The sequence below is a fragment of the Engystomops pustulosus genome, chromosome 3 (genome assembly GCF_040894005.1).
Source record: "Engystomops pustulosus chromosome 3, aEngPut4.maternal, whole genome shotgun sequence".
NCBI lineage: Eukaryota > Metazoa > Chordata > Amphibia > Anura > Leptodactylidae > Engystomops > Engystomops pustulosus.
The window spans coordinates 72177060-72193605 of record NC_092413.1 but is presented as its reverse complement, the minus strand read 5'-3'; the positions used below and the strand labels follow the sequence as shown (position 1 = coordinate 72193605).

The following is a 16546-nucleotide window of genomic DNA, read 5'->3' as shown; positions in this document are numbered from 1 at the left end:
TAAAAAAAAAATTCACCTCCGTCCTTCCGCTCTGCTGTCTTAAACTGTGTCCTCTTGCCGGCAGCTGCACAGTGCAGCAACGCAGGTTGGCGTCCTACAGCACATGGAGCGCCGCTTTACAGCACCAGCACCCAGGCACTGCCAGGCTTCTGGGTACTGAGATGTGACCGCAAGTGGGCCCACCCAGCTCTGACCCCTAGCAGTTGCCTGGGTATGCTGGGTGCTAGCGCCGGCCAACAGCCAGCATAGACTACCCTGTATTCTAATATAATGCAGTGTGAGTGATGGAATTAGAAATTTTGAAAAATAAAAACTTCTATTGCCACTTCACATTAAAAATATATTATGTAAAATAAGGTTACAATAAATATATTTTTACAAGTTAACTCCCTTAAATCAAGTACAAATCCAGTTTTTTGGATGCTGCACCAAATTAACCAGTTCGCAGTTGGGTCGCGCTGTATGGAGAGGGCTCACGGGCTGAGCCCTCTCCATAGCCGGTATGTCTTTGCTGCATATTGCAGCAAAGGCTTACCGGTAACACCGATCGCGGGTGTTATCAAAGCGATGGCTGCCGGCAGCCTCAAAAAGATAGCAGTGCATGGGTGCCGCCATCTTACCTGGGATCGCCGCTCCCCATGACGTCATCGGCGATCCGTCTCTATGGTAGCCTCGGGTCTTCGGAAGACCCGAGGCTATTTCGTTTTAACCCCTTCATTACAATGTGCTGATAGCACATTGTAATGAATGAGGAGGAAAATCCCCATATACTGCCATACTGTAGTATGGCAGTATATGATAGGATCGATCAGACAACCTAGGGTTAAAGTACCCTAGGGAGTCTGAAAAATAATAAAAATAAAAGTAAAAAAACTGATTATAATAAAAAAACCTAAAATTTTGAATCACTGCCCTTTCCCTAGAACTGACATACCGTATATACTCGAGTATAAGCCGACCCGAGTATAAGCCGAGACCCCTAATTTTACCACCAAAAACTGGGAAAACCTATTGACTCGAGTATAAGCCGAGGGTGCTGAAAAACTCGGCTTATACACAAGTATATACGGTAAATATAAATAAACAGTAAAAATCATAAACACATTAGGTATCGACGCGTCCGAAAATGCCCGATCAAAATATGATAACGGTTTTTCAATGCGTTTAACCCCGTAACTGAAAATAGCGCCCAAAGTCGAAAATGGCACTTTTTTGCCATTTTGAAAAATATAAAAAAATCTATAAAAAGTGATCAAAGGGTTGTACAGTCCTAAAAATATCATTGAAAATATCATCAAATTTCGCAAAAAATGACACCACCCACAGCTCTGTACACCAAAGTATAAAAATGTTATTAGCGCCAGAAGTTGGCAAAATCAAAAAAATTATTTTTGTACAGGAGGTTTTAATTTTTGTAAATGTATGGAAACATTATAAAACCTATACAAATTTGGTATCCCCTTAATTGTACCGACCCAAAGAATAAAGTAGACATGTCATTTGGGGAGCTCAGTGAAAGACGTAATATCCAAGCCCACAAGAAAATGGCGCAAATGCGGTTTTTCACCATTTTCACTGCATTTGGAATTTTTTTCCCGCTTCTGAGTACATGGCATGGAATATTTAATACCATCACTATGAAGTGCAATTTGTTACGCAGAAAACAAGCCATCACACAGCTCTTTAGGTGTAAAAATAAAAAGTTATAGATTTTTGAAGGTGGGGAGTAAAAAATGGACATGAAAAAACAGGAAAGGGCCGGTCCTTAAACGGTTAAAAATGATTAAGAGGTTGCATGTACCTCAGAAAGAAAATAAGTACCGCTTCTATCTCAAAAAAGAATCCTTCAATCAGTTCCATCAATGGAAAAATAAAGAAGTTTTGGCCGAACATAAAAAAAACATTTTTTTTTTGTCCATTAACTGTTTTCTACACTATAAAAAGCTGGTATCTTCATACTCATGCAGACATGTGAATTAACTCTTCACACAAGGACATACACTGCAGCTCAAAAGTTTTAGGTCATTTAGAAGTGTCCTTATTTTTGAAAGCACATTTCCTTTCAATGGAGCTAACATTAAATGAATCATAAATACACGCTATACATTGTTAAATTGGTAAATGACTATTCTAGCTGCAAACGTCTGTTTTTTAATGCAATATCTACATAGGTGTATACAGACCCATTTCCAACAACCACCACTCCAGTACTTCAATAGTACTTTAATTGTATTTGCTAACTGAGGCTGTGGTCACACATTGGGGGACATTTACTTAACCCCTTAAGGACGCAGGGTTTTTCGGCTCATTTCTCGCTCTCCAACTTCAAAAATCCATAACTTTTTCATTTTTCCGTGTACAGACCTGTGTGAGGGCTTATTTTGTGCGTAACAAATTTTACTTTTCCGTAATGTTATTTATTTTAACATGCCGTGTACTGCGAAGCTGAAAAAAAAATCCAAATGTGGAAAAATTTTTAAAAAAACAGCACATGCGTCACGTTCTTGTGGGCTCAGTTTTTACGACTTTCACTCTTCGCTCCAAATAACACGCCTACGTTATTCTTTGGTTCGGTGCGATCGCGGTGATACCAAATTTATATAGGTTTTATTGTGTTTTAATACATTTTCAAAAATTAAACGAATGTGTACAAAAAAGAAAAAAATTTTTTTGCCATCTTCTGATGCTAATAACTTTTTCATACTTTGGCGCACGGAGATGTGTGAGGGGTCATTTTTTGCAAAATGAGGCGACGTTTTCATTGCTACCATTTTGAGGTCTGTGCGACATTTTGATCATTTTTTATTTCATTTTTTATGTTATGTAAAAAGGTGTAAAAGTCGCATTTCGGACATTTGGGCGCCATTTCCCGCCTCGGAGGTCACCGCCGCCCGTAACCGTTTTTATATTTTGATAGATCGGGCATTTTGGGACGCGGCGATACCTAATATGTTTGTGATTTTTACTGTTTATTATGTTTTATATCCGTTCTAGGGAAAGGGGGGTGATTTGAACTTTTAATATTTTATTAATTTTTTTTATTTTTTAAACTTTTTTTTTTCACTATCTTTTAGACCATCTAGGGTACATTAACCCTAGATAGTCAGATCGCTCCTACCATATACTGCAATACTTCTGTATTGCAATATATGGCATTTTTGCAGCACATTCATTACAATGAGCCACTGGCTCATTGTAACGAATCTGCAGCTGCCAGATAGCCTCGTGTCAAAAGAAGACACGAGGCTACCATGGCAACCGATCGCCGCCCCTCGATGACGTTCGGGGGCGTGACGATCGAAAAAAAGATGGCGGCGCCCACGCGCCGCCGTCTTTAAAATGCCGCCAGCGACTTTGCCGGCGGCAACGGGGGGGTTAATAGCCGCGATCGGTGCTAGCACCGACCGCGGTTATTAGCGGTGGGGGTTTTATGCATTATGCAAAACCCCCCACCTTTGTATGAAGAGGACTCAGCCCGTGAGCCCTCTTCATACATCCCTTATACCTCTGCGCCGTAGAGCTACGGCGCAGAGCGTTAAGGGGTTAAAGTGTCGGTGTCTGCATTGGCTTTGTTACCGACCTGCTCCCGGAAAGAAGACACACATTTAATATTGTAGAGCTGTGCAGAGACATTTCTGGCGCCGAGACTATTTTCTGTCCCTGGGACCAAAATCTGTCCCGAGCACCAGAAATGTGTCCAACAATCCCTGCTAGACCAGTTTTCTTTTGGTCTACTTTCCGCCAGTTTACAGTGCCCAAAAAGGGCTGCGACACATATTAATTGTGTCTGAGTTTCCACTCCGCCAAAGCCACGCCCCTTTTCGGAGAAGAGTCGGAGCAGACGGAAAAAGTCATTTTTTCTGGCGCTGCCAGCTAATAAATAGGTAGGAGAGCAGAACATGTGGTGAAAGCGCCACAAAACTGGCGGAAACGCCATAGTAAATGTCCCCCACTGAGTATTGTATGTGTTTAATGCGTGCGTTTTAAACAGCTGAAGATGGGATTAAATGCAATGTTAATGTATGTGTTTGTTAAAGCTTTGTTAATGAATGTGTTAGCATTGCGTTAAAACGTTGCATTTTGTAAACAACAAACTAATTAGGCAAATCTCTCCAGAGGTTTGAAAACGCAGGCGTTAAATGCAAACAAAATGTAACATCACCGCAGCCTAAGAAGATTTGCTACAACGGTGTGTACTTTTCCCTTCAGTGGAGAGCATAACCTCTAACCAGAGAACAAAGAGAAGTGGAGGACTCGCTGCAGAACTAAGCAACAAGACAAGTACATTAGAGTCTCTAGTTTGAAAAACTGAGGCCTCACAGGTCCTCAAGTGGCAGCTTCATTAAATATTACCCGCCAAACACCAGTGTCAACCTTTACAGTGAAAAGGTGACTCCGAGATGCTGGCCTTCAGGGCAGAGTGGCACAGAAATAGCCATGCCTGAGACTGGCTAATAAAAGGAAAAGATAAATATGAGCAAAAGAAGACAGATATTGGACAGGGAAAGATTGGAAAAAAAAAGTTTTATGGGCAGATTACCGTATTTTTTGCCCTATAGGGCGCACCGGACTATAAGGCGCATTAGTCCGATGCGCCTTATATATGTAATAATTACATAAGGCGCATCGGACTATAAGGCGCAGGGTCCTGGGGCCGGGGGCGTGGCGGGGGCGTGGCGGAGGCGTGGCGGAGAGCCGACATGACGTGACGCGGCGACGGGACGCAGCGACGGGACGCGACGCCGAGACGCGACGGGGAACGCGGGGAAGGTGAGCGGGGAAGGTGGAGGAGGGCAGCGGATCATACTTACATAGGTCCCCGCTCCAGGTCCCGCTGGAGATCTGCTGTCTCCGGTCTCCGGTAGCGGGGACCTATGTAAGTATGGTCCGCTGCCCTGTGCCCAGCGCCATACATAGGGCGCACCGGACTATAAGGCGCACTTTGGATTTCCACGGAAATCCAATGCTTTTAAGTGCGCCTTATAGTCCGGAAAATACGGTAATCTAAGTTAAGGAGTTTGGATCACACAGAAGAACATTTGTGAAATGAAGAACAACTGAAAAGATGCTGGAAAAGTGCCTGGAGCCATCTGTCAGGCATGGTGGAGGTAATGTGATGGTCTGGGGTTGCTTTGGCGCTGGTAACGTGGGATTTTGACAAGGTCAAAGGGATTTTGAATAAGGAAGCCTATCACTCCATTTTGCAGCACCATGCCATACCCTGTAAACAACGCTTTATTGGAGCCGATTTCATCCTACACGGACAACACACAGTGCACACCCAGAGATGATCCCAGTTATGATCGTCTATTTAAGGTCCAGCCCATATTAGATCATTTTAGTGCCAATTTTGCCAAGGCCCACCAAACATGTGAGCATAGACAAGTCCCTGGTAGAATTTAAAGGGAGACTTCAATTCCGCCAGCACCTGCCCAATAGAGGGCAAGGTATGGCGTGAAGATGTATAAGCTGTGCAAAAGTTCATCAGGGTATACCTACAAGTTCAGGGTATAAGAAGGGAAGGGCTCCACTATAGTGCCCCCAGAATGCCCCCCCTTCCTGGGTGTTACAGGGAAGATAGTGTGGGATTTAGTGCACCCACTGCTGGACCAGGGCTACCACCTCTACCTGGACAATTTCTAAAGAGCACCACCCTGTTCAAGTGCCTCGCTTCCAGAAATACTGCGGCATTTTACGCAGAAATCAGAGAGGTCTCCCTAAGTCGCTGCTCGGGCAAAAACTTAAAAGCACGATTGCAAGGCACTGGGGAGCGACTCTGTATTGTGTGTTAAGTACAAGGACAAGAGAGAGGTCCTTGTATTAACCACAATACATGGGCACACCACCACCCCTGTCCCAGTAAAAGGTACCATTACAGAAACGCCCAAGCCGGACTGTATTTTAGATTATAACAAGTACATGGGAGGGGTTGAACCATGTGCTTCAACCATACAACGCCATGCTCAGAAAAACCAGGGTTATGTATGTAGATTGCTTCCGAATTTATCATACATCCCTGGATTTTTAGATTACCATGTTGTTACCCTGATGCACAGCTTATACATCATGCTGCATGCAGCACTTTCCCTTTTAAGCCCTTCCATGTGCCCAGCTTGTAGATTACTACCCCATATGGAGTATTGCTGTCCCCGGGAAACACGCGTCATGATTTTTGGGGTGTTTTTCTCCCTTGGCAGAAGCTGGGCACAAGATGATACAACAGATTTTTTTTTACTATGCACTATCCATTATGAATTTTTTGGGGGTCCACCTGTGGGGTTAAAATTCTAACTATACCCCTAGATTAATTCATGGAGGGGTGAAGTTTACAAAATGGGGTCAGTTCTTAGGGGTTTCTACTGTACTGGCCCCTATTGGCATCTACAAATGCTTCATGATGCCAAAAAGAAAAAAAAAGTACAATGCCTGTGATCGAAATGCAAGTTATTTCCTTTTGAGCCCTGCCATGTCTCCACCCTGCAGATTATTGCCGGTTATGGGGTATTGCCCTAAAACGGGGTAACCATATTATGATTTTTGATGTGCTTTTCGCCAGTGGCATGAGTTGGGCAAAATGCTTTTGTCACAACGATGGCATATTTGATAAATTGCAATACAAATTTTACTCTGCACTACTCACTTTGAAATACATTTAAACCAGCATCTTAGGATTTAAAATGCTAATACAACCCTACATACATTCTTTGAGGGATTCCCTTTCCAAAACGGGTCCCTACCCGGGGGTTTCTATTGTACATGTACCTCAGGGGCAACCCCAACACCAATCTAGTGAAAACGGAACTCCAAACCCTACATTTTGCTCCTTTCCTCCTGAGCCCTGCCGTGTCTCCATCCTGCAGATTATTGCTACCTATGGGGTAGCAATAATTTGGGGTACCTATTGCCCTAACCAGGGTAACCCGCAGAAGTTGCTACTAAAACTTGAAAGCTTCTCAAATCCTTAAAAAAAAATGGAAGCATAAAATTATGGGGGAAAAAAAAAAAACAACAACAATGGCAAAAGGTTTCTACCTTTTTGTCCAAAAAGTAGGACATTTGAAACTTTTAAATACCATATATACTCGAGTATAAGCCGAGTTTTTAAGCACAAAATTTGTGCTGAAAAACCCTAACTCGGCTTATACTCTAGTCTAAAATAAAATAACACTGTACTCACCTTTCCGACGTCCCCCGTAGGTCCTCTTCCGCGTCCAATGCCACCTCGGGTCCTTTGGATCCTCTTCGGGTGCTGGTGGCTCACAAACAATGACGTCGGCAAGCGGTTGACATAGTTTTGTGTGCCGCCTGAGCGCGAAGACCCAAAGAGGAGCGGAATATCCTAAAAAGGAGCTGAAGAACCCAAAGAGGATCTGAAGGACCCAAGGCGGCATCGGAAGAAGAAGAGGACCTACAGGGGGATGTCGAAAAGGTGAGTACAGTGTTTCTTTTTTTACTACAGGGGGGCAGGCAGGCTATATACTACGGGGGGGGGGGGGGGCAGGCAGGCTATATACACCCGGGGGGTACAGTACAGCACATGAGGGGACAGCTAGAAGAGATGGGGATTCCCTCCTGCCATTTCCCGCTGTTGAGTGTGAGGTGAATGGGGGAGGGGGATTATGATTGCTCTGCATCTTGTGACTGTGTGGATTATTTGTTTATATACAAGTGTAAGAAAAGCTGAGGTAGAGATAAGTGTAGTTGTGTGGTTATTACATTAGTTAGTGCTCTTGGCAGCACATGACTGAGTGCTGGAGCACTGAGCTGTGAGGTAAACCACTGAGAGGGGCTTATGTCACCCTTCATAATCAGCTCCTCAGTGAAGAGGGAATGTGCCTAGCAATAGCAATCTAAGGAGTCACTAACAGGGGGAAGGTTGCAGAATACAAGAGGAAGAAGCAAGATTCGGGTAACTAATCCAATTGCAAAAGGGCTTAAAATTACCTCCCCTACAACATATCAAAACTTTTTTGAAATGACAGTTACACTTTGAGCTATATCTATATATTTCTATCTCTATCTATAAATATATATATATATATATATATATATATATATATATATATATATATATATATATATATACACACATCTATATATTAAGACTACGTCTTTAAGGGGTTAATGCAGGCTCTGTGTATTTAAAACACAAAAATATACATCATATATGAACAAAAAGGACAATCTTTAGCAATCTGCCAGCTTGGCAGTAGTTTGAGCCCTGTGCCAAACGCATTTCTCAGCAAATGTACAAAAAAAATTAAGATGCTAAAGCGTAAATGGACATTAAAGGAAACCTACCACTTGAAGTGGCAGGTTTCAGATGGAAATACCGGGCACCAGCTCAGGGTGAGCTGGTGCCGGAGCTTATTTTTGTTAGTGTTTTAAACCGCGGTATCGCGGTTTAAAACACTTTTTAAACTTTATAGCTTTTTTAACTTTCCCCCACAATCGCCCCCGGCGCCGTTATCGTATGTTTTGCATTTATTTATGAGAAAATCAGATATTTGGTGAAAATGTTAAAAATTATCGATTTTTGAACTTCAAAATGTACTTTTTCCACACATAGTCATAACCGCAAAAATACTTAATAACTAACATTCACTAAATGTCTACTTTATGTGGACATGGTTTTTTATGCATACTCTTATTTTTGTAGGATGTTATGGGGTTTGGAACGTTAGGAGCGATTTTTCACATTTTCATAAAAAACGCAAAATCCTGCTATTGAGGGACCTGTTCAGGTTTCAAGTCACTTTGAGAGAACTAAATAAAAGTAAAACCCCACAAATTATAGAAACTATACCCCGCAACGTACGTAAAACAACTTTTATGAAGTTTGTTAACCCTTTAATTGGGTGTTAGAGGCAGGTGCTGGCGCCAGAACTTTGACATAATAGTACTGCAAATTGCGGGAAAGCACCTCCCGCGATGCAGTACTATTACGTCAAATGTCGGGAAGGGGTTAAAGGCACAGTGTCAGCCTATGCATGTGTATAGGCTTACACTGCTAATACCCTGCAATACATCAGTATTGCAGAGTATTATGAACAAGCAATCAGATTTTTACCTATTGAGTCCCACAAAAAATGCAATAAAATGCAACATGTCCCTTAAAAAACAAGCCATCAACCAGCTCTGTAGCCAAAAAAGTAAAATTGTAATGCCACTTGGAAGACGGCGATGCGGAAATGATAGATTTTTCCCCACATTAGGGTTTTATTTGGCAAATTTAGTCAAACATAAGAAAATATATTCAAGTCTGGTATCCCCGTAATCGTATTGACTCATAGAATAAAGAGAATTATTAGGCTATATGGTGAACACAGATAAATGCTAATAATGAAACTGCTTACTGACGCATATCCTGTGAACACATCCCACCTATGGGTGGCTTTGAACTCGATGTGGCCTCCTAAATGTAAACACCAGAGCTGCTATGGTTCAAAAATGAATCATAAATAACCTATTGTGTCCACACAGGGTGAACAAACAAAAGCAAAAACACATAAAGAAAATAATATAATAGAATCTTTATTAATTAAACATACAAAGACAATGTTAGCAAACAAAGCATAAAAAATGTGCAGCCACCGGGTATTGATGCACGGACAGAGGAATCAACCCTTAGGGCATTACAGCAACCGAACCAATAAGTATTATTTAGTAAGGGCTTAAACCACACTTGCATTGCAGTATAAAATGTACCAACTGAAGCGATAGCTGCTTCATTGTGTAAGGTGCATCAGAGTGGACAGCCTAAATGAAGCAGAGAATGCTTCCTTACCCATGTTGTAGATTGGATTGGTGTCTGTACCCTGGGTGACTCCGGCCCCGACGCGCGCTTCGGCTCAAATGAGCCTTCGTCTGGGGGTGGTGTCATCCGGGTCACAGGTGGACATATAAACGTATGTTCAGCCTATCAGGTTGTATAGTTATGACACGTGATCATGGCATATTACGTCAGCATTGTTACCGGCATTTCAGGCGCATGCGTGATAGCCGAGACTGGAGGCCGGCGCTGCACGCAGGCGCATTAGTGTCATTGTATCATGTGATAGTGATGGTACTAGTTACCGCCCCGTGCTCCAGCTGTCGTATACGGAGGAGAGCATGTAAGTGATAGAAGGGGTATTTGGTAAATAAACGCAAAACTTATCAGCCAAAATTTACCAGTAAAATGAAGTATAACATGTGGGGAAAAAAAAAAAAATCTCAGAATCGCTTTGATAAGTTCAAAAGTTATAACCATATAAAGACACGCATGTCAGAAACCAAAAAATGTGACTGAGCCATAAGCTACAAAATGGCTGCGTCCTTAAGGGGTTAAACCAAGCAAGATGTATCACTTTTTCTTATGTTTAATCTTGTCTGAATAACAGCACTTGGTGAAATTCTTAATAGCAGCCTCAACCAACTAATTGAAGTCTACAAGTTATTTTCTACATGCCCACTATGCCGTGTGCATATTGGAGTTATAAGGGTACAGTTGCTGCTCATTTTCTGTGCTTATTTTAGAAAAAAATAAAATTACCAAGTGTCAGTCTTGCTTAGTTAAGCAATGTTGCCAGAGTAAATTGTAGGATACAGTCGTTTTTAATTATAAAATATAGACACCTATTAATGTTTTAAAATCTACACGAACACTAAAATAATCAGTACTGTAGAGATGACACTTTCTGTTAGATCAAAAGAACCTTCCAACTTCTATATTACATACTCACACTGTGAACTCCTAGTGCTTTCCATACTGCAAAACTGATTAATCCAACTCCACACCAGGCATATAGAGAGCCCCATCCTAAAGCCCTGAGAGCAAGCGATGAACCACTTTCTGGCAAGGCAGCTGTTGCAGTAGCCCCCTGAAAGAAATAAAAACAATGAAAAGTGAGTAGCAACAAAGGACATCTACCATCACATAACCTGATGGTAAGTGCTTATACTCACCTCCCCCTCATGTGCCGATCACCAATAACCTTCTTTCATCTTTCAGAACTGCTGGATTTCATCGGGAAAACAAAAGCTTTATAAACTATGTAAATGAGCCTCAGGTGCTCCATTGAACGCCTCATGTCACCAGCTCTCCCTCTGCTATTCTCGCATAGTCTGGGCATGCCTAAATTATTTATCAGCATAGCACCCCAGGCTCATTTGCATCCTTTATAAAGTTTTTTTTTTCTAAAAGATGAAAAAGAAGGTTATTGGTGATCAGAACGGTGAGGTGAGTATACGCATCTACCGTCAGGTTATCTGAGGGTAGTTGACCTTTACTTAAATTTCTTTAAAAAACGTTTTATTGGATTTTGTGATACTTTATTAGGTCGGCAAGCTATATGCAACAGCAAAAACAGATACAATGAAATGAAAACACTGAGCTGTTTCAAATCATGTTTATCAGTTAACCACTTCTAACCACTTTTTTTTCAGGACACAGGGCGGTTTATGCAACTAGATGATACTTATTATATATTTTTATTATTGAAGGAAAAAAAAGGTGAAAACTATTTCCGTTTCAATATACTATTTTTAAGAGGTAAAAAAGATTCGGAGACTAAATGGTTTGTGAAACCATACCCTTGCACTTGAACTGTGCAAATCAATGGTATGTGTAGAATTTATTTGCTAGTTTGGATTAGCACAAGATGTGAAATCGCTAGAAAGCATTATGGACTTTTAAGGCCCATTTTCTGGCACTGCCATTTCACACAAAACATTATAAACACCCTCAAAAGAACTACATTTAAAAATGTTAACAATAATAATTCCTTTATTTACAGTAAAAGGTGTTCAATGAGTGGTGATGTGAATGAAATTATGAGAGAAAAAAAAAATTCTGTTTTCCAAAAAAAGATTTGGATTCTGAAGCCTTTTTTTAAACCTTCAGTATATGGCCTTGGAAAAAAACATACCAGAAGTTCCCATACTTCTATTTGCAGAAATGCCATTTTTAGCATCCCGAAGCGGCGGACATTTCGTCCCTGGGCTCTGGACTGCTTTTTATAAATCTCTTTTCAGCGATCCGGCATGTCAAGATTAGCAAAGAGCATCATTGAGATCAAGATGAAGAGGAGGACAGGTGAGTACCGTATATATTCGAATACAAGATGAGTTTTTCAGCACAATTTTCGTTCTGAAAAGTCCCCACTCGGTTTATATTCGAGTATGAAAAAAATTTAAGTGTGTAGTCACCCTCCGGCGCCGACTCTAGGCATCCTCTTGTCCCCGCTGTACGTCTTTGTGTTCCTACTGGGCTGGTAGATGCACATCTATGTGATCTGTAGGGACAAAAACTATGATGTCTGCTAACATCATGGCTTCTGTGCCGACAGATCACATAGACGTCCATCTGTGGTCGTCGAGAATCAGCGTCCAAGCACGAGTACTACGTTTATTTTTCATTAAAGGAGGGGGGGGGGGCGACTCGTGGTAAAATTAGGTTCCTGGGCATGTAGGTACTTTAATAAAGTGGTAGATTTCCTTTAAAGAGGACCTTTCACCACCCCAATCTTATTAACTTTAACATAGCCGAATTTAGGGACTTGCTCACCGATTCAGAGGCACTTTGAATTGTATTCCTAGCCCCCACCTTTACCGAGATATGAGCACCGTTCTCTGACCATTCAATGTAGCGGATCGTCAGACATATGCTGTCAGACATAGAACACAGCATGATATCGCGAGATCACACTGTGTTCTATTTGCCGAACATAGCAGCGCGCACCCGGCATACAAAATCATCACTATGTGCAGAGCGAACGGGTAGCGAGCAGCAGCAGGCAGAGTGGTCTTGCTAGCTATAGAACAGTTCTTGTGACTGTAGTGGGTCCCAAAGGTCAAACCCCAGTGATCAGATAGCTATCCCCTACCCTGTATAACAATTAAAAAGAATAATGCCTTTAAGCATCACACACACCTTTGTAAACCAATTGGGACTCCTCTTCTTCGCAAGGGAAAGTGTGGTACCAAAACCAGCAAGCATTCCTGCAGTTGCAACAGTTCCAAGAAAAACTGCACCTAATGGAACATTTAAGTTAAGTTAATTAAAAATAACCTTCCAAAAAGCTTACAATTCTGCAAATCATGACCATTTCCAGGACAATTTTTCTTTAAATCATTAAAAAATCTACTGCTATAATAGAAGTAAGAATATAAGAATATAAGTAGAATTTCTGGATATGCTGCTGGAAATTTCACAGTGTATCCCCCACATGTTACATAGCCACAGAACATTTTTGCAGCGTATTTTATAGCTTGTAATATTAAATTGTTATATACAGAACCCGTTTTATTGTGAACTGTAAGTACTGTAAAGTCTACAGTGAGGAAAACTGTCAAGACAACCAATTATAGTGTAGCTTTAATTTTTGTAGCACACTATAAGAAATGATGGGTATGCTGTTAACCCCTTAACGACCTGGCCCCTTTTTGTCTTTTCATTTCCATTTTTCACTATTTACTCTTTTATTTTTACACATAAAGGGGTGTGTGATGGTTTGTTTTCTGCGTAACCAATAGTGATGGTATTAAATATTCGATGCTGTGTACTGAGAAACGGGGAAAAAAAATCCAAATGCAGTCAAAATGGTGAAAAAACGCATTATGCACTTTTCTTGTGGGCTTGGATTTTTTGGCTTTCCTTGTGCTCCCCAAATGACATGTCTAATTTATTCTTTGGGTCATTATGATTACGGGGATACCAAATCTGTATAGGTTTTATGTTTTCATACATTTACAAAAACTTAAACCTCCTGTACAAATTTTTTTTTTTTTTATCTTCTGGCACTAATAACTTTTTCATACTTTGGTGTACGAAGATGTGGGTCAGGTCAAGTGGGTGCGTCTTTTGATGACGTTTTCCATGCTACCATTCGTAGGACTGTACAACCTTTTGATCCCCACTGTACGACCTTTTATTGATTTTATATTTTTCAAAATGGCAAAAAGTGCCATTTTCGACTTTGGGTGCTATTTTCCGTTACAGAGTATATTTTCCGACACAGTGATCCCTAATGGGTTTATGATTTTTATTGTTTATTTATATTTATATCAGTTCTAGGGAAAAGGGGGAGATTTGAATTTTTATTTTTTTTATTATAATTTTTTTTATTTTTACTGTTTTTCAGTCGCACTGGGGTACTTTAACCCTAGGTTGTCTGATTGATCCTATTATATGGGCATTTTCCTCCCGATTCATTACAATGTTCAAATCTCACATTGTAATGAAATGGTTAAAATGTGACAGCCTCAGATCTTCGGAAGACCCGAGGCTGTCCTGGCGACCGATCGCCGCTCCTCGATGACGTCAGGAGAAGCAAAGATTGTAACCACACCGATAACGGGCGTTACGGGTAAGTCTTTGTTGCAATATGCAGCAAAGACTAACCGGCTATGGAGAGGGCTCAGCCCATGAGCCCTCTCCATTTACCCGCACGTGTTGTTAAGCGGTCCCAACACACGGTCTCGGCGCCGAAGCCGGATCTATACTATGTAGGGAGCTATTTAGGTTAATAGTATACTTTGCTTGAAAGAGGGGCATTAGGTGTGGTCTATGGCACTGAAAACATTTTTTTTGCAGCACACACCCCTTTTAGTCATTTCTCTCCACCAAAAGTTGGGAAGTACGCATACCTTAACAAAAATGGGGTAATGATACCATGTTCCAGTGTTCAATTCAGGATGGAACAGATAATTGCCCTGATAATTATGATATGACCATACACAAAGTTCTGACCTGTCCCTGCTGTGCCTTAGATTTCCTCCCAGTCCCCTCTGTATTTACTTCAGACCCTGTGGGAGCTACAGCCGCACACGGCCGGTCCAACCGCGTCACCCGTACTGCAGCCACATGAGCGGCAGCTGAATGACCGTCAGGACACAGGTGACATTGCCACACACAGATCTGTATTGTCCCTCGCAGTATACACAACATGTCCACAACCTGCACCTTTAATAAGCAAAAGCTTCTCTTCCCGTGCCCCCTCGTCAGCCGGGAGCTCAGCGCCCGCATCCCAGCGCTCCCTCTTCTCCACAGTTTCCTGAGGCTCCATTATTACCGGAGCACCATAGCGCAGCTCGCACAGCTCCTCCCCTTCCGGGAGAACATCCACGCCTCACAGGATACCACATAAAAGCACCGTGCGGGGCTCCACTTCATAGCGAGACACTTTACTATAGAATCAAGTAATACTGCTAGTTGTTACAAATGGTAAGCACACCTAGAGCCGCGGACACAGGGGCCTTCCGCACCGGCCATAATGCCTCACAAGCGGCTATAAACACTGGCGGAGGTGTTACAATTGTGTGTAATGGGGAAGATTGTTTTGCCTCAAAAATGTTGTAAAATGTAATGCGCTGCATCAAAAGACAAAGAGCAGCGTTAACTTACACTACTATGGAAATTGCAAATTTATGAAAGCTGTGCAATAATGCAGTACATCCACGTATAAGACAGTGCCCCCAATAACATGCAGGACATCCAAATATAAGACAGTGCCCCCCAATAACATGCAGTACATCCACGTATAAGACAGTGCCCCCAATAACATGCACTACATCCAAATATAACAAAGTGTCCCCCAATAACATGCAGTACATCCAAATATAACAGTGTCACCCAATAACATGCAGTACATCCAAATATAACAGTGTCACCCAATAACATGCAGTACATCCAAATATAACACAGTGCCTCCAAATAACATGCAGTACATCCAAATATAACAAAGTGTCCCCAAATAACATGCAGTACATCCAAATATAATAGTGTCCCCCAATAACATGCAGTACATCCAAATATAACAAAGTGTCCCAAAATAACATGCGGTACATCCAAATATAACAGTGTCCCCCAATAACATGCAGTACATCCAAATATAACAGTGTCACCCAATAACATGCAGTACATCCAAATATAACACAGTGCCCCCAAATAACATGCGGTACATCCAAATATAACACAGTGCCCCCAATAACATGCAGTACATCCAAATATAACAGTGTCACCCAATAACATGCAGTACATCCAAATATAACACAGTGCCTCCAAATAACATGCGGTACATCCAAATATAACACAGTGCCCCCAATAACATGCAGTACATCCAAATATAACAGTGTCACCCAATAACATGCAGTACATCCAAATATAACACAGTGCCCCCAAATAACATGCGGTACATCCAAATATAACAAAGTGTCCCCAAATAACATGCAGTGCATCCAAATATAACAAAGTGTCCCCCAATAATATGCAGTACATCCAAATATAACAGTGTCCCCCAATAACATGCAGTACATCCAAATATAACAAAGTGTCCCAAAATAACATGCGGTACATCCAAATATAACAAAGTGTCCTCAAATAACATGCAGTACATTCAAATGTAACCAAGTGTCCCCAAATAACATGCAGTACACGCAAATATAACACAGTGCCCCCCAACACTGTGCCCACAAATAACATGCAGCACATCCAAGTAAATACTGGAAATACTGCATGTTATTTAGGGACACACTGTTATATTTGGATGTACTGCATGTTATTTGG

The 16546-nt window shown here is 41.5% G+C and overlaps 1 protein-coding gene across 2 annotated transcripts in view; it reads right to left on the bottom strand.

Annotated features, from left to right (window-relative positions):
* TMEM242 (transmembrane protein 242) overlaps positions 1–16546 on the bottom strand; it is a 79067-nt gene that overhangs the window by 18051 nt on the left and 44470 nt on the right. Inside the window, exons 1-3 of one of the 2 annotated variants that reach the window (XM_072141064.1) lie at positions 14945–15116; positions 12914–13014; positions 10725–10862 (exon numbers count right to left, since the gene is read on the bottom strand). In XM_072141064.1, coding sequence (XP_071997165.1) covers positions 10725–10862; positions 12914–13014; positions 14945–15047 — 342 coding nt within the window. In that variant the 5' untranslated portion in view covers positions 15048–15116. Of the gene's footprint in view, positions 1–10724; positions 10863–12913; positions 13015–14944; positions 15117–16546 lie in introns of those variants that run through there. The other variant, XM_072141066.1, reaches the window with a different exon arrangement.